The 16262-nt window shown below is 37.3% G+C and overlaps 1 protein-coding gene across 1 annotated transcript in view; it reads right to left on the bottom strand.

The window, feature by feature from the left end:
- AGBL1 (AGBL carboxypeptidase 1) overlaps positions 1–16262 on the bottom strand; it is a 910143-nt gene that overhangs the window by 475087 nt on the left and 418794 nt on the right. Inside the window, exons 18-19 of the mRNA XM_020963428.2 lie at positions 11804–11935; positions 1922–2098 (exon numbers count right to left, since the gene is read on the bottom strand). Of these exons, the coding sequence (XP_020819087.2) occupies positions 1922–2098; positions 11804–11935 (309 nt within the window). The remainder of the gene's footprint in view (positions 1–1921; positions 2099–11803; positions 11936–16262) is intronic.

Here is a 16262-nt window from a genome sequence, read left to right on the forward strand (position 1 = left end):
AAGATACTGATGTGAGTATTCTCTGTAGCTATGCTAATTGAATATTGGGCAATCCATTCAATTCAGGAAAACTGATTGGGCAAAGTCACATGTGCTAAGCACTTGACATGTACACATGGATGTTAGGAAACAGAAACAAGGAAAGAAGAAGTAAATAACCCCTTGATCCACAGGGGCAAGTATTATCAGTAGAAGGAGGAAAAAAGTAGGGAAAATATATTACTTGTTCAATTTTTTTAGGTCAAGTGATTATCTTCCTTACTTTCCCACGCTCCTCCAAGAAGCAACATTAAAAACCGGTGGTAGGAAAAATGATGGAGGATAGCCTTTCATGGTCAAAGTGAAACACTAACAAAATCAAAGAGTGTAAATACGTCCAACCTCCCTTCTAACCCCTGAGTCTTGAGTTTTCAAGTTTCTGGAGCTTCTTTTCTGGAGACATTTTCTTTGGGTTTGGAAATTACTGTCCACTTGAACCTAAGGGTGAGAGGAACCATCTTTTTCTCCTTTTGATTAATGAAAAATATGAATGTCTTAAATTTCAGGAAACCTGGAAAGATATAACCATATTTAACTGTTTTCTGGGTGAACCTACTTTATGTGGTCATGTTTTGAAAAATTCTCTGGCAGATTTGCTTATTCGTCTTTGAGTTAAAATGTCCCCTAAATAATCCACATGTATTTTAATCCTGTGTGATTGATTAATATATACTTCCAAAAAGAAGCCTATATATGTGAATTATTTGGGTACATTTTACCAAGATATGCTATTTCCAAGAGAAAGATATTCTGAATTCATAAGACTCTAGGACCAGGTGTAAGTGAGACACAAGTCTGCAGAAGGGCATTCCAGTTCTGGTGAAGTATCACAAGAATTGTGGTCACTTTACAACCACTTGGAAAGGTAGATATTGTTCATTTGCATGGCATTTTCTACTGAATTCTAGATAATCATGGGTGAATTTGTATACTCCAAGTGCTTCCTATTTGTCCCAGGAGAACAATAGAACCAGTGTAATATGCTTTATTTCTTGTGAGCTGGGGATGTTTTTGGTGTGAATGGATGTCACCAAGGAGCTGTCTATCATCTTTCCTAACAAACTAAAATGTGTTCATTACACTGCCCCTGTCACAAAGTCCATTATTTATGGCCCTTGGGAGGAAGTGTGTGAAGAACAGCTAACCCAGTATGCTGAAGTAGATACCCAGCTGCTTGGGCTGTTAATATAGCTGTAGAAAGAACATGATTAATCCTTGAGTTTATTTCCCACCAGTTTGTTATAAATCCCACACCAGCTCTGTAGTGACCCACACAGTGCACACACATCAGTGGGCTCTGGTGATATTATGACAATCTTGAGAGCCACTAACTTGAGTAAGTACCAAAAGCACAGGCCCATCTGGAATATAAGACCTCTCTTCATGGACTGTCTCCATGATTGAGCAGGTTCTGTTCAATTAAAGAAAATAGTAACAACTTCCTATTCATGAAACCAAGCCAAAGCTAATGCAGTCATCTCTGCAGCACTGCACTGAGACTTTATCTTTTGTTGAGGTAGCAGGTGGAGAGGAGGCTCCCTCCAGCCTCCTAGCAAAAGCATCAGTTGGATGGGCAAAACCAGACTCTTTCTGGAAATAGCAACAATTCTATTGCAAGTGGACGAAAGCCATTAATCAGTTCTACTTCAAGGCACTGGAGTCCCTATACACTCTACTCTGGTGCTACACACCAAGGATACCATCCCATGAGTATAAACACTCAATTAATTGATCAAATAAGTCAGCAAGTATTGTTGATAGCAATTTGAGTGTTCTGCCATAGCCTAGAACATAGACCTCCCACTATCTTCAGAGAACAGCTGAGGATGTCCCAAGTGGGCAAATGAAAGTTTTGCCAATTTGTAGGGCAAAATATACTTACTTTATAAGGTCCTTGATTACAACCACAATAACTGCTTTCCATGGTATAGCTCCTCAACACCCCAATTTCTCGCCACACAACAACCCGAGCGGTCGAAGCCCTGGATTTCTCCACCAGGAAACTGCAGCTGTTGATTGCAAATGCAGGTGCCACCTTATCAAGGATTTTGGGAAGTGTCTGCAATGAAAAATCAAATTATTTTGAGTGACAGATAGTCAGCTAGATAATTAGATATTCATATTAACATGTTATAAGAACTCTTCAGGGAGATCAAGGATTATTCAAAAGAGACCAGCCTAATAGTCCATACAGGAAAAATGAAATGAATTCAAAATATCTACTGCCAATATTATCACTTGCAATCAGATAATCTATCAACTCAATATGGTATAACTAAAAAGGCAGTGGACTTGGCTTCAGGAAAACTCGGGTTCAAATCTTGCCTCAGACACTTACTAGCTGTGCAACCCTGGACAAGTTATTTGATCACACTGTACTTCTATTTGCTGAAAAGTCTCATCTTTTCAACACAGATGTGCCCCAGGTCATTTTCTATAAGAATATTAGAACATCCTAATCTCTAATGAATCAAAGTTACAGGTGACCCATGGGACAAGGGAGAGATGCACATTGGGTTCAAGTATTTTTCAGAGATATCATTAAAGTCTGTAATCCTAAAAGTGTGATATAACAGATGGACTACTTGAGTGCTCCATGGGTGCCTGAAAATATTAACAAAAAGACCTAGAGGAGGGCCTCCAAATATATGGGATTAATTATTTGTGAAGAATCTAAGGAAAGACTAAATCAGAATCACACAAGATGAGAAGGCATAAATAGGATCTGATATGCAGCAAAGAAGAGAATCCTCACATCAATGAGAGAAATGGAACATTTTAGTACTGGAATACATACACAACTCTACATAAGAATTTTTCTTCTGTGCTTACTATATTTCTCAGTACCATTGTCATATACCCTTCATATACCCTTATCACCACTATCATCAATGTCAGTAAGCATTTATTAAGCTCCTACTATGTTCTAAACACTGTGTAAGAGTTGGGGATGCAAAGAAAGTTAAAATAGTCCCTACTGTCAAGGAGTTTAAATTCTAATGGGGGAGATAGCATGTAAATTAAGTATATACAAGATAGATAGAAAAAAGTATGAGATCATTTACCTATATTCATTGAAATCAATTAAATTGAATTATAATTATTGTGTTGTATTGTCAAGAGTCTCAATTTCAATTTATCCAATTGTTATGAAAATAAAAAAGAGTTCATGGGTCTGGTTCTTAGAAATCAGGGAGAGCAAGATAAGTATCAGATAGGTGGCCTAAAGCAAATTGAATATTATATATTATATATGTTCTAATTCAATCAATATATATTTCATAAGTACCCACTACCAATTATTGTGATGGGAACTGGAAATATAAAAGACAAAATCAAAAATAACTCATGCCTTCAAGGATCATACAGTCTAACTGAAGGGATGTGTGTGTGTGTGTGTGTGTGTGTGTGTGTGTGTGTGTATATGTGTGTGTGTAGGTAGGTAGATTGGGATAGCCATGAGGACTAGCACTATGATATCATTAGTATACAGAGCTATGAAGATGAACAAATTCTACCAATTCAGGTCGGTATCTTCTCTGGAACTTATAGACTTGACTTCCCCAGGTCCCACAACTAGGAGGTGTCAGAATTGGAATTTGAACCCATGTATTCCTGTTCTGAAGCCTATGATCTGAAAAGTAATTGCTATATAACAGATGAACAGCCTGAGTGCTCCATGGGTACCTTAGAAATATTACCAAAAAGACTTAGAGGGGGGCCTCTAGCATATTGGGTAAGTTATTTGTGGAGAATCTGATGAAAATTGTAAATAAGAATTACACAAGATGTGAAGGCATGAATGGAAGCTGCTTTTTCAGGTACATACAAAACGGATAAAAATAGATACAAGGTTATTTTAGGGGAATTCACAAGCATTTAAGGGTAGGAGGAAAACATTCCTATGGAAGGTGACTCAGATTTAATCTTGAGGGAAACTAGAGACTTTGAGGAAATAGAAGCGAGGAATGCCTTCCAGTCTTGAGGGACAGCCAGCACAAAGAAAAGTATGGAAGTGGACAGTGGAGGGCTATGAACTACAAATAGCAAGAAGACTAGTTTGGCTGTCTTATTGTGGGTGTGGAGGGGAATGACATGTAATAAACCTGAGAAAATCCATTGGGTGAGGTTTTAACTAGCTTTTAATTAAAGTAGGAGAAGGATGTGTGGGAGAAAAAGCAACAAAATGACTTGAGTGAAAAACAAGAAGGAGAAATGAGTTTAAAGGACATTAGGAAGGTTTAGAAAATGTGATGAAAGCTAGATAGAGAATTTAGGGATTCAAAAGACTGCAGCGATAATAAAGTAGTTGAAAATGTAGGAGAACGAAGAGTTGTAGATGAGCAGGAGTCAAAGGAGAAGGAAGCAGAAATGAAAGCATACTGGATAAAAGAACTAGTCTCTTAGGTGAAGTTACACACAGGTTTTCTGACTCTAAACCCAATGTTCTTTCCTCCCAATACTATGATGTTATTTGTTCCTCACCTCCTTTCTTAACATCATGTTTTCCAGGTCCCAAACCAGAAGTTTGCTTTTGTTCTTGTTTTTTGTCTTAGATCAGAATGATATAACATTTTACCTAGTAAAAATGCCTTGCTTATGGTTAAATGTTTGTTGATATTGTTAATCCATGCCAAATGTAGAACAGAAGAAATTCTGATAAACCAAAATTACGGTTCTTTGGAATTCAAGAGCTAGAGACAATTGATAGTGCTGACTGAAAGCAAATATGATCAAAACAAATATCCAATGGACCAACTAGGTAGAACCAAACTTTCTGGGCCTCAGTTTCCTTACCTGAAAAGAAAAGGTTTCAACTACATTACCCCTAAAATCTTTCCAGTTCTGATATTGGTTAACACACACATATACACACACATTCATTTACTCATTCTCCCCTTCCCTTCCATTCTTGCATAGGCCTCACCCTAAATAAGGTTAAGTTGTTGTGTTGGAACAGACTTTAGCTGGACAGCAGCAAGGTAAAAACTTCATGCCACTATGGATAATCTTTACAGTCATTCATCCATTCGTGAATAATGATATACGATTTTATATGTACTAAAGAACTTTTTAAAATTACTCTTTGAAATTGACAAGAAGCAAAATATCAATCTCATTCTTAAGCAAAATAAAAACTCCAAGCTCACTAAAAGAAGAGGGTAAAATTTGGGCGGCAGAGCCAATATGGCAGAGTGAAAGCAATGACTCACTTGAGCTCTCCCCCAAACCCTTCCAAATACCTATAAAAATGGCTCTAAACAAATTCTAAAGCAGCAGAACCCACAAAAAAGACAAAGTGAAACAAATTTCCAGCACAAGACAACCTGGATTGTTGATCAGAAAGGTATATCATGCCAGGCTGAGAGAGGGGTACAGTTCAGCATGAGTATGCAGGCCACAGTGTACCTGGAGCAGGCCTCAGAGGACTGAATCATGGGCAGCTGAGGCAGTTTCCAGACTTCTCGACCCATGAACGCCAAAGACAACTTAGAAGGTCAGTGGGAAAGGTCTGTTTTTTTCAGTGAGAGAGAAGCTAGGTCTCAGCCTCAGATCTCAAACTTGGCCCTGGGGCAACAGCTGCCTCCTGAGCTTCAGGCCCATAGACTGAGGGGAAATCCAGTGGCTGATCAGATGGGGATTGCAGGGATCTCTCTGCTGGTTCAAAATTATCTTGCTTTGCCTGTGCTTGGATCTGGGTCACAGTTCTGAGGGACAGTCTTGGGGCAAGGAAGAGTGCTGGTGTGGTGGAGCTTGTAGTGGTAGTAAAGAATAAATCCTCCTCACAGTTCCAAGGCAGAAAAGAGTGCTTGTGGTCATTCACAGAGCAGAGCACAGGCCAGTAAAGGAGTACACACCTCACCCGTTATCACACCACCTTGGAAGAACTGAAAATTTACAGGTCCCTACAAGTATCTCTGAAAACAGCTGTACAAACCCCCAACGCATGGGACAGTACATTCTCCACATTGGAAGTAGATCTCTGCATTAATAAAGAGTTTATAACTCAAATAATTGGCTGGGATCATGATCAAACCTTGCAATAAGTGTTAGACCACAGAATCTTTTTTTTGGTAACAAAGATCAAAACATACAACCAGAAGAAGACAACAAAGTCAAAGCTCCTATACCCAAAGCCTCCAAGAAAAATATGAATCAGTCCCAGGCCTTGGAAGAGATCAAAAAGGAGTTTGAGAAGCAAGTAAGAAAAGTAGAGAAAAAACTGGAAGGAGAAATGAGAGTGATGAAAGAAAATCATGAAAAACAAGTCAACACCTTGCTAAAGGAGACCCAAAAAAAAAATACTGAAGAAAATAACACCTTAAAAAATAGACTAACCCAAATGGCAAAAGAGGTCCAAAAAGCCAGTGAGGAGAAGAATGCTCTAAAAAGAAAAATTGGCCAAATGGAAAAGAAAGTCCAAAAGATTACTGAAGAAAATACTTCCTTAAAAATTAGAATAGAGCAATTGGAAGATAGTGACTTCATGAGAAATCATGACACAGCAGAACAAATCCAAAAGAATGAAAAATTAGAAAACAATGTGAAATATCTCACTGGAAAATCAACTGACCTGGAAAATAGATCCAGGAGAGAGAATTTAAAAATTATTGGACTATCTGAAAGCCATGATTAAAAAAAAAAGGGGGCCTAGACATCATCTTTCAAGAAATTATCAAGGAAAACTGCCCTGATATTTTAGAACCAGAGGGCAAAATAGAAATTGAAAGAATCCCCTGATCTCCTCCTGAAAGAGATCCCCAAAGGAAAACTCCTAGGAATATTGCAGCCAAATTCCAGAGTTCCCAGGTCAAGGAGAAAATATTACAAGCTGCCAGAAAGAAACAATTCAAGTACTGTGGAAACACAATCAGGATAACACAACATTTAGCAGCTTCTACTTTAAGGGACCACAGGCAATGAAATATAATATTCCAGAGGGCAAAGGAGATAGAAATCACCTACCCAGCAAAACTGAATATAATCCTTCAGGGGAAAAAATGGTCATTCAGTGAAATAGAGGACTTTCAAGCATTCTTGATGAAAAGACCAGAGCTGAATAGAAAATTTTGCTTTGAAATACAAGACTCAAGTGAAACATGAAGAGGTAAACAAGAAAGAGAAATCATAAGAGACTTATTAAGGTTGAACTGTTAACATTCCTTCACGGAAAGATGATATTTATAACTCATGATACCTTTCTCAGTATTAGGGTAGTTGGAGGGAAAAAATTATAGGTATTATATATAGATATAGATATAGACACAGATACAGATATAGATATAGATATAGATATAGATATAGATATAGATATAGATATAGATATAGATATAGATATAGATAGATATAGATATAGATATAGATATAGATATAGATGTAGATATAGATATAGATATAGATGTAGATATAGATAGATAGAGGGCACAGAGTGAGTTGAAGATTAAGGGGTCATATCTGCAGAATAAAATTAAGGGGTGAGAGAGGATTACATTGGGAGAAGGAGAAAGGAAAGGTTATAATGGGATAAATTATCTCACATAAAACAGACAAGAAAAGGCTCTTACAGTTAAGGGTAAACAGGGGAAGGTGAGAGGGAATATGTGAATCTCATTCTCATAGGAATTGGCTTAAGGAGGGAATAACATACACATTCAATTTGGTAAGGAAATCTGTCTTACCCTATGGGAAAATAGGGGGAGAAGGGGACAAGAGAGCAGGGGAATGATAGAGAGGAGGGCAGATTGAGAAAGGGGGTAATTAGAAGCAAATACTTCTGAGGAGGGACAGGGTCAAAAGAAAGAATAGAATAAATGGAGGGCAGGATAGGATTAAGGGAAATAGAGTTAGTTTTTGAGAACATGACTACTATGGAAGTGTTTTGTATAACTGCACATGTATAACCTATATTGAGTTGCTTGCCTTTTCAGTGAGGGTGGTTGGGGAGGGAGGAAGGGAGAAAATTTGGAACCCAAAGTTTTAAAAACACGTGTTTAAAAAAAAAGGTTTCATATGCAACTGGGAAATAAGAAATACAGGAAATGGAGTATAGATATCTATCCTGACCTACAGGAAAATAGAAGGGGAAGGGGATAAGAGAAGGAGGGAGAGGTAGAAGGGAGGGCAGACTAGGGGAATGGATATTCAGAATACATGCCATCTTGGGGTGGGGGGACAGGTGAGATGGGGTGAAAATTTGGAACTCAAAATCTTTTGGAAGTAAATGTTGAAAGCTAAAAATAAATAATTTTTTTAAAAAAAGAAGAGGGTTAAATTGGTCAAGACAGCCTCAAGAACCATCACTCATATAATTCTTTCTGATCAGGCATTATTAGACATTATTTCAAATTTGGCACATGACTTAAAACATGTTTTTAAAAAGCACTCTTAATGTGGTTCCTAGGGGCAAGTAGAAGTATATTTTTTTCATAAAATCGAGGTTGGTAGTTGGGGGAATTTATATCTTGTACAAAGGTCATTTTATTATGATAAAGAAGTTATCTTCTACTGAGTTATTTGGCTTATCTATAAGAGATAATGGACTTCAAATGTGCAAGCATTTTCATCTTGAAAAGGAGCACATTTTGTTTGTTCTTCTTCATTGTTAGATTGGCTTCATTATTATTTTATCTAGACACAAATCCTAGTTATCATTCTGTGATTCTGTGAAAAGTGCTATATATGATGTATAAACAAAATGTGACTGAAATTCTACGAAGAGAACGACCACATTCTTTTGTGGTAATCTGAGAAGTCTTCTGAGAGAATCATAAATGTGGTATTAAATTTTTAGTAGCATTAATACCAGAAAAGATGTAGGAGATCTACAGGTAACAGGTACAGCACAAACAAAGGTGTAGAAACAAAAAAAATGTCTAGTATGTTCTCATAACTACTTCAATCCAAGTATAAGTGCAGATAGTGGCAGACAAATGAGAAAAATAGATTAGAAATCATGTTGTGGCAGGCCTTGAATGCCAGACTGAGTAATTTGGACTTTATATGATAGGAGTTCATTTGTTGAATTTTCCCATTTCACTTCACCCAAAACAATCTAATGAACTTATCCCTTTCCCTATAGAGTCTGGACATAGTCATAATCTCTTTATCATTAGGTGTTAATGACTACGGTTATGCTAAGATGAATTGGCTTATTTGTTTTTTGCTTTTTTGGTTTTTTGCTGGGCAATGTGGTTAAGTGACTTGCCCAGGGTCACACAGCTAGTAAGTGTTATGTGTCTGAGGCCGGATTTGAACTCAGGTCCTCCTGAATCCAGGGCCAGTACTCTATCCATTGCACCACCTAGCTGCCCTGATGAATTGGCTTATTTGGAACTGGCCCATAACTCTTTACCATAGGTAGTTTTCAGTGACTGTGACCCCTCCCAAAATGCTTTAGTTGGCCAACACATTAGGGATATGGATCTTCTGTGGGAGGAGCCACCTTTAAATATTTGATTATAAAAGTTAACTAATATTCACTTCACTTTTTTTTAACCCTTCTCCAGAAGAGAGATTAGAGATGTATACACAGTCAACTCCTGACAGGTATTATTAAATACATAGTCAAAACATATGGTCACCTATAGCTTTATCACTTGACCCAAGAGGAGAATTCCTAATTGTGGAACTCAGAAAATGGTAGTAATTCATATTAAACTGGGATACTAAAGAATCTTGAAAAATCACATGACATAAACAGCCATATGTTTATATATGGAGTTTAAGAAGGAACCATAATATAGATCCCCACTTTCTTGTGTAGAGAAGAGGTAGTCTAAATTTCTTTACCAGCTTGATCTCAGATTATATTTTTAACATGTTGGTTGCCTTGAAAATGACTCTAAATTTGAGATTTGGATATTATACTATCCAGAGAGAAAAAAAAAGGAGTTCCTGAGTAGCACATCCCTTTGAGAAAGATGTCACTAATGTATTTCCTTCCAGCCTCCAGATGGAAAGCCATAAAGCACTAAAATATGAGTTGAGAGAACAGAAGTCCTATACTTTGCTCTCTACAATTTCATTGAGTAATTCAGCCAGCATAGGTTTAAAGAGGAGAAGGTCATCTTTCTAGCAATTCCAAAGCAATCCCTAGCCTTTTGGGAAGAGATTTCACCACTGGGTTGCATTTCACATTTAGGGACGATTCTGTAAGACTCTGTAGGAAAGCTAGGGATGTCAGAATGCTATCCTGACGGCAACTGTGAGATCAGATACCTTCTACAGAGGGCTTACTGGTTATTCTATGTATTTTCCATATTTGTTTATGAGCTTTTCCTATATCATCTTTGCCTATAAACTATCTTCATTTTAGTGGTAAAAAAGTTGCTTTCCATCCATATGTATATGTTAATTTAAGGGCTTATTTGGGAGTTGGTTACTATAGTACACAAATTTGTTGAAAGCTGGATATGAATATATTTGGTGATTTCCCTGAGAAAACTTTGTGTGGGGGCAAAGTGAGCCAAAGAGAATACATTACTCTTTGTCAACCCCAAGATCAGTCTCAGTCAAATGTAAGCCCAAAATTTGGTGACAGACTCTGGACTAGGGGTTAATTTATTTCATAGACAATCAAAATTCATTCTAAGTTTTTGAATCTGATTATGATGTGATCTGAACTGTTCTTTAGGAAGATTGATCTGCAGTGGTGGTTTTAATAGATTGGAAGGAGTATAGACTCAAGGTAAAAAAAAGAATAGTTAGAAGTATATTTGCAATATTCCTGTAAAAAGATAAATCTCTGAACTACAATGGTTGTAATGGCATAAGGAACAGGAGGAATGTATTGCAAAAGAAAATATAAAGATGGAAACACTGGATAATAAATATAAATTAGGAGGGATCTCAGAGCCTATTTTTTCTAACCCTCTCATTTTATAGGTAAAGAAATTGAGGTTTTCAATGATTTAGAGATAGAGAGAAGGAAGAAGAGTGTGGAGTCAAAGACAATTTCAAGGCTTTGAACACAGATACTTTGGAGAATGATGTTTATATGAACGAAAATAGCGTTGTTATTACTAAGAAATGATTCAAAGGGTAAAGATGAGTTTGGCTTTTAAAATGTCAAACCTTAAGTACTTGTGAGACATCCAGATGGAGATGTTCTTTCAGCAGTCAGAAATGAGGGAATTACCTCTAGGAGAGAGTTCAACCTGGTCATTGTCTCCTGGAATCTCAGTATATATTGAAGTGATATACAGGGTATCCCTAAAGTCTTCGATCAAAATAAGATATTTTAAAAATGATTAAGGTCATGCCTTGTACTTAGCAGGCACCATAAGTGTTTAAGCCTTCCCTGACTAGTGTGGTTTTGAACCATAAAAGCTTAAAACTGAACTAAGACTTTTAAGATACCATATACTTCACCTCAGAGTTGAAAAATTCCCTTCCTCTGTCCCTCTTCTCATTGTCTGAATAGAGCAAAGAATCACTGAACTATAAATAACAATCTAGACACTGGGAACACAGGAAGCTATTGGTATGAATTTTAAGATCACTCTGCTCCTTATAAAATGCCTTACTTTGAGTGACAATGGGACATGTGCAGCATCTCGTAGGTAATGCCTTATACAGTGAGCATGTATGGAGCTGTATCCTTCCCAAAATGAAGAACCTTTTTTAAAACTATTGGAGAGCTTCCAACATATAGGAACCTGGCCTAAAACCACATAGGTGAAATAATTTTTTGCTTCTAATGAACATGAACTCAAAGGTGTAGGTATTAGCAGAATAACTGGCACTACGCCTTCAAATGCCTCACCCTATAGCCAACATCCTCAGAGATAATGGAAGTGTCTACGGTGCAACCTGCTTGCCACAAGGTTTCCTTGATGCTACAGCCATAGAAAAACACATTCTTCTTCTGAGAGTGTCCATGAAAATCACAGAAGACCTAGGAGGGTCAGACAAAAGAGAAAGGGAAATTAGTGCCCTTTACCCTTTGACTTTTATTTGATTAATGGTGAATTTAATGTTTAATATCAATGAACCTAATTAAACTTGATTCACAACTACAGACATATATAGCTCTTACTTGATCAAGGGCCATCTAAAAGTGTAGGCCAGCAGTATGGAACGAATTCTCCAAATCTTTTCAAGGCTCTCTAATACTGGGGTGGATTTGGTTCAATCACTCACATTGACATGCTGGGGTGAAAAGATGCTAGGATGTCAAGACAAAAATTAAAGATTCCCTGTCTTCATATAGCTTGTATTTTTATTTTAGTCTTCATCAATAAATGCTGGATTTTATCAAAGACATTTAAGCATTTATTGACATAATCATGTGCTTTTTGAAAGATTTTTATACATATGTCAAGATACTTAAAGTAGCCTTGCATATCTAATACCCAAGTTTAATGTATGGGGTGAGCCTAAGTAAAGTCTAGGTCATTCCTGGGAAACTGAGATATTCCTGTGTATGCCATAGTGTTTTATGTCTGCTATGAGCATGACCAATAATTGCTGAATAAAGGGACAGATTTCCTAATATCACCCAGGATGTAACCACATTCCAAAAAGGAAATCAGCTTCCACTGTAGAAGGGATAGTACCCCTTCACTGGTTTATTGGTATTTTATGGTGCTCCAGAGATATCTTCCTCCTCCAACAATTTTAATACTTTTAATGTATCAATATTAATTTAAGAAGAACTAAGGAAGAAGGCAATATACTCACTGATCCTTCCTTACCAACTTTGAAACCAGAGCACTTAGAACTACCTTCTCTCAAATCCTCACTCTCCCCCCTCATTGACTCACGCATACACATGACCTTTTTTCTGAGTTGGATTTAGCTAATGTATACGCAAGCCTCATCATGACTTGCCTCAACAAAGAAGCCTAGTTCATTATAACAGACTGATCTGGAATTGATGTTCTCCATTTTGTACTTCTAAAAAGATGTCAATATTTGTGGAATGGGTTATATGGCTATTGGGTTTTCCCTTTTAATGCCTCTCTCCATCCTACCCTGTTCCTCCACAAATAAATCTGTAATCTTGCTTTAGAATTGACCACTCTATACTAAATGTATTTTGTTCAGCTTCTCCTCCAAACCCTTCCCTTCACTCCCTGCTGCCAAATCCCCTGACCCAGCCTTTGTTTACTTCATGGTTTTGCTAACTTTGTAGCTGCCATGTTTTCCATTCCTGACATCTGGATAGTGTTTCTGTTTTCCACTGGCAAGACCTCTGCATTATTTATACCTTTGCCACAGGAAAATGAAAGTAAGGCTGGTGCTGGGAAGAGGCATAGTCTGGGAAATATGGAAATCCCAAAACAGAAGCATTTCCAATTAAACAACCCAAGGATTATGTGAACCCTGGAGATTCAGCCCTTATGGCTCATCTACAATGTTCTACAGATTTTTGTTCAGCACAAGCTCTGGAGTGAAGTAAATATCCCTATGAGGTAAATAACATCAGTGGCATGTTCAATCGCTAGCTAATGGCCCCACTGGAAAGACTACATTTACCAGTTCTTGTAATGACAGATATGCTCTTTTCTTATTAAGTATTTCATCTGAGTTATCAGCAACATCCAGTCAAGGTTAGATTAACCACAGGTGGTGTGTGTATGGAATTTAGTCTTAAAATATCTGAAGGGGAATTTTTAAGCTCCATGCCTATTTCCAACTCGGGAGTTTCACTTAAATTGAGATGCTCAAGGCCAATTTCAGTGAAGGCTTCATGAAGTTGTCTTTGCTTAGAGCTGAGATTTGGCCTCCTCCAATGTTAATTGTGAGTGAAATTAACCACATGGAGCTAAATATAATGTGCAACTGACTAACTGGTTTGGAAAGTTCCCACCATATTAATATGATTAGAAAGGTATTTTTTCTCTCCTTCTTGCTAGAGCCTGCTTTTCAAAGCTTTAACTGTCCTTTGATAAATCCCATGTAAGCAAATAATGAATATGTGCAGACTAATGCGTGCCATAGCATGCATTATGTAGGACCTTTCGTAAATGGAAATAAAATCACTGCGCAAACATCAAATCAGCCAGGTCTCAGAGGCAGGTATCATTTCCCATGAAGAAGAGATGAAGGGGAAAATCATCAGGTTCCCAATTAGGAAAAAAAAAACTGTAAGTGAGCCACTGGGCTTCACATAAAGAAAATCAACCTGTCAGCAGGCATTTATTAAGAGCTTAGTATGTGTTAGGCATTGTGCTAAATGTTAGAGATACAAAGAAAGGGAAAAACCTACTGACTGCCTGTCCTTTAAGCAAACAAATATTTTGAAGTACTTTTTCTAAGTGGAAAATGCATTCACCACCAAAGTCCAGTGGTCTGGAATTCTGTGAATTTTTCTTTTCTACATTGAAGTCAGTATGACATGGTAGAGAGAACAATGGATACAGAATCCAAAAAACTGGGCGTTGTGTATATGTGCTGTGATTCATATTCCATATGTGGCCTTGAGTGAGTGGTTCAATCAACTCACTGAGTCATAGTTTCCTCACTGATGAAATGAGAGGGGTAAATACTTATAGGAGGTACTGCAAGTGTGAGGAAAGCAATTTGCAAAGTACAAGTTTCAACATTATTGGGAGCCATTATTTTTTTAAAAGAAAATGTTTAATACTGCTTGAGACCAAGGTGCTAAAAATTCACTTCTAAAAAACCATAGACTTATAGTACTTAGAGCAATATAAATGATAAAAGAGAGAGAGAGAGAGAGAGAGAGAGAGAGAGAGAGAGAGAGAGAGAGAGAGAGAGAGAGAGAGAGGAATGAGAGTTTGCTTAGGGCTTACTAAGTAATCAGAACTGTCCTAAGTGTTGGGGTTTCAAATACAAAAAGCATGATTGGATCTGCCCTAAAAAATTGCATTCTAATACAATAAGACAACATATATGGGGAGTGGTGGCCAGGAGAAGTATTTTGGGCTGAGAAGACACAGACATGGTGATTGGAGTCATGGCATGACTTTCCAGGAATGCTACAGTTGATTTGATACCAGTTCCAGGACAAAAGGTAAAAATCAATGGAGGCATGAGGGAGAGTAGAGCATGGAAAAGAGCGATGCACTACACAATGGCAGGAAGTTCACTAGACAGCATCATGGTAAGTGTAGGGCCCTGAGAAAAGGTGAATTCCTCAGATATTAATTACACAGAAAAAGAAAGAGGTTCCTTTGATTTTCACTACATCAGAGTTTTCCAGTAGCATTCTCTCACTCATCTATGGCAGCAAGTATTTTAATTTAACTTTCTATTTTAAAAACGAGGGAAATTTGATTTTTAGAGAACCTACTATGAGTCTGCCAGATCAGAAATAAATACTGCTCAGTGAAAAGAACAATAATAGGCCTATTATATGTCAGGTCCTTTACTATGCATTGAAGATACAAAGGTAAAAATGAAAATAGCCCCTATTCTAAAGGTGATTATATTCTATATAGGTGGCTAGGTGAAACAGTGAATACAGCACTAGACTTGGAGTCAAGGAAAACCTCAGTTCAGATCTGGCCTCAGACACTTATTAGTTCTGTTACCCTGAGCAAGTCATTTAATATCTTTGGGCTCAATTTCCTTCTGTGTACAAATGGGGTAATAATACCAACCAATTCCCAGAGTTGTTGTAAGGATCAAATGATACAATATTTGTAAAGCACTTTGTAAACATTAGATTCATAAATGTTGGTTTTTAGTATTATTGTTATTATTATTGAAGGTAAGGAAACTGTTTCTACCAAAATTAAATAAGAAATATGTACAAGGTAATTTCCTGTTGGAGGGCCCTGGTGAATAGATAGATGAGGATAAGCTTTCTGCAGGACATGTTACTTGAGCTGAGGCATGAAGGAAGAGTAGGAATTCTTAGAATCTGAGGTAAGGAGGGAGGGTATTCCAGGTATGAGGCACAGCATGTACAAAAACAGAGAAAAACATAGGATTTCACAAAGAGGAATAGCAATCAATCCATTGTGGTTGGAAAAAAGAATATGTGAAAATGAGACACATACACCAAGACTGGAAAGGCAGAATGGCACTAGACTGTGAAAAACTTTGAAAGCCAGCAGAAGAGTATGTGTGTTATCCAAAAGGAAAAAGGGAATCACCAGGGTGTTCTAGGGAAGGAAGTGGCATGAAAACAATTTGTGTTTTAATATAAATGTGGCAAATGAATAGAGAATTCATTAGAGAGGGATGCGGTTGGATTCGGGGAGACCAATTACAATGCTATTGGAAAAAATTCAGGTGAGAGGCAAAGAAGG

This window comes from Phascolarctos cinereus, unplaced genomic scaffold (genome assembly GCF_003287225.1).
Source record: "Phascolarctos cinereus isolate Bilbo 61053 unplaced genomic scaffold, phaCin_HiC Scaffold_3;HRSCAF=262, whole genome shotgun sequence".
NCBI classification, from domain to species: domain Eukaryota; kingdom Metazoa; phylum Chordata; class Mammalia; order Diprotodontia; family Phascolarctidae; genus Phascolarctos; species Phascolarctos cinereus.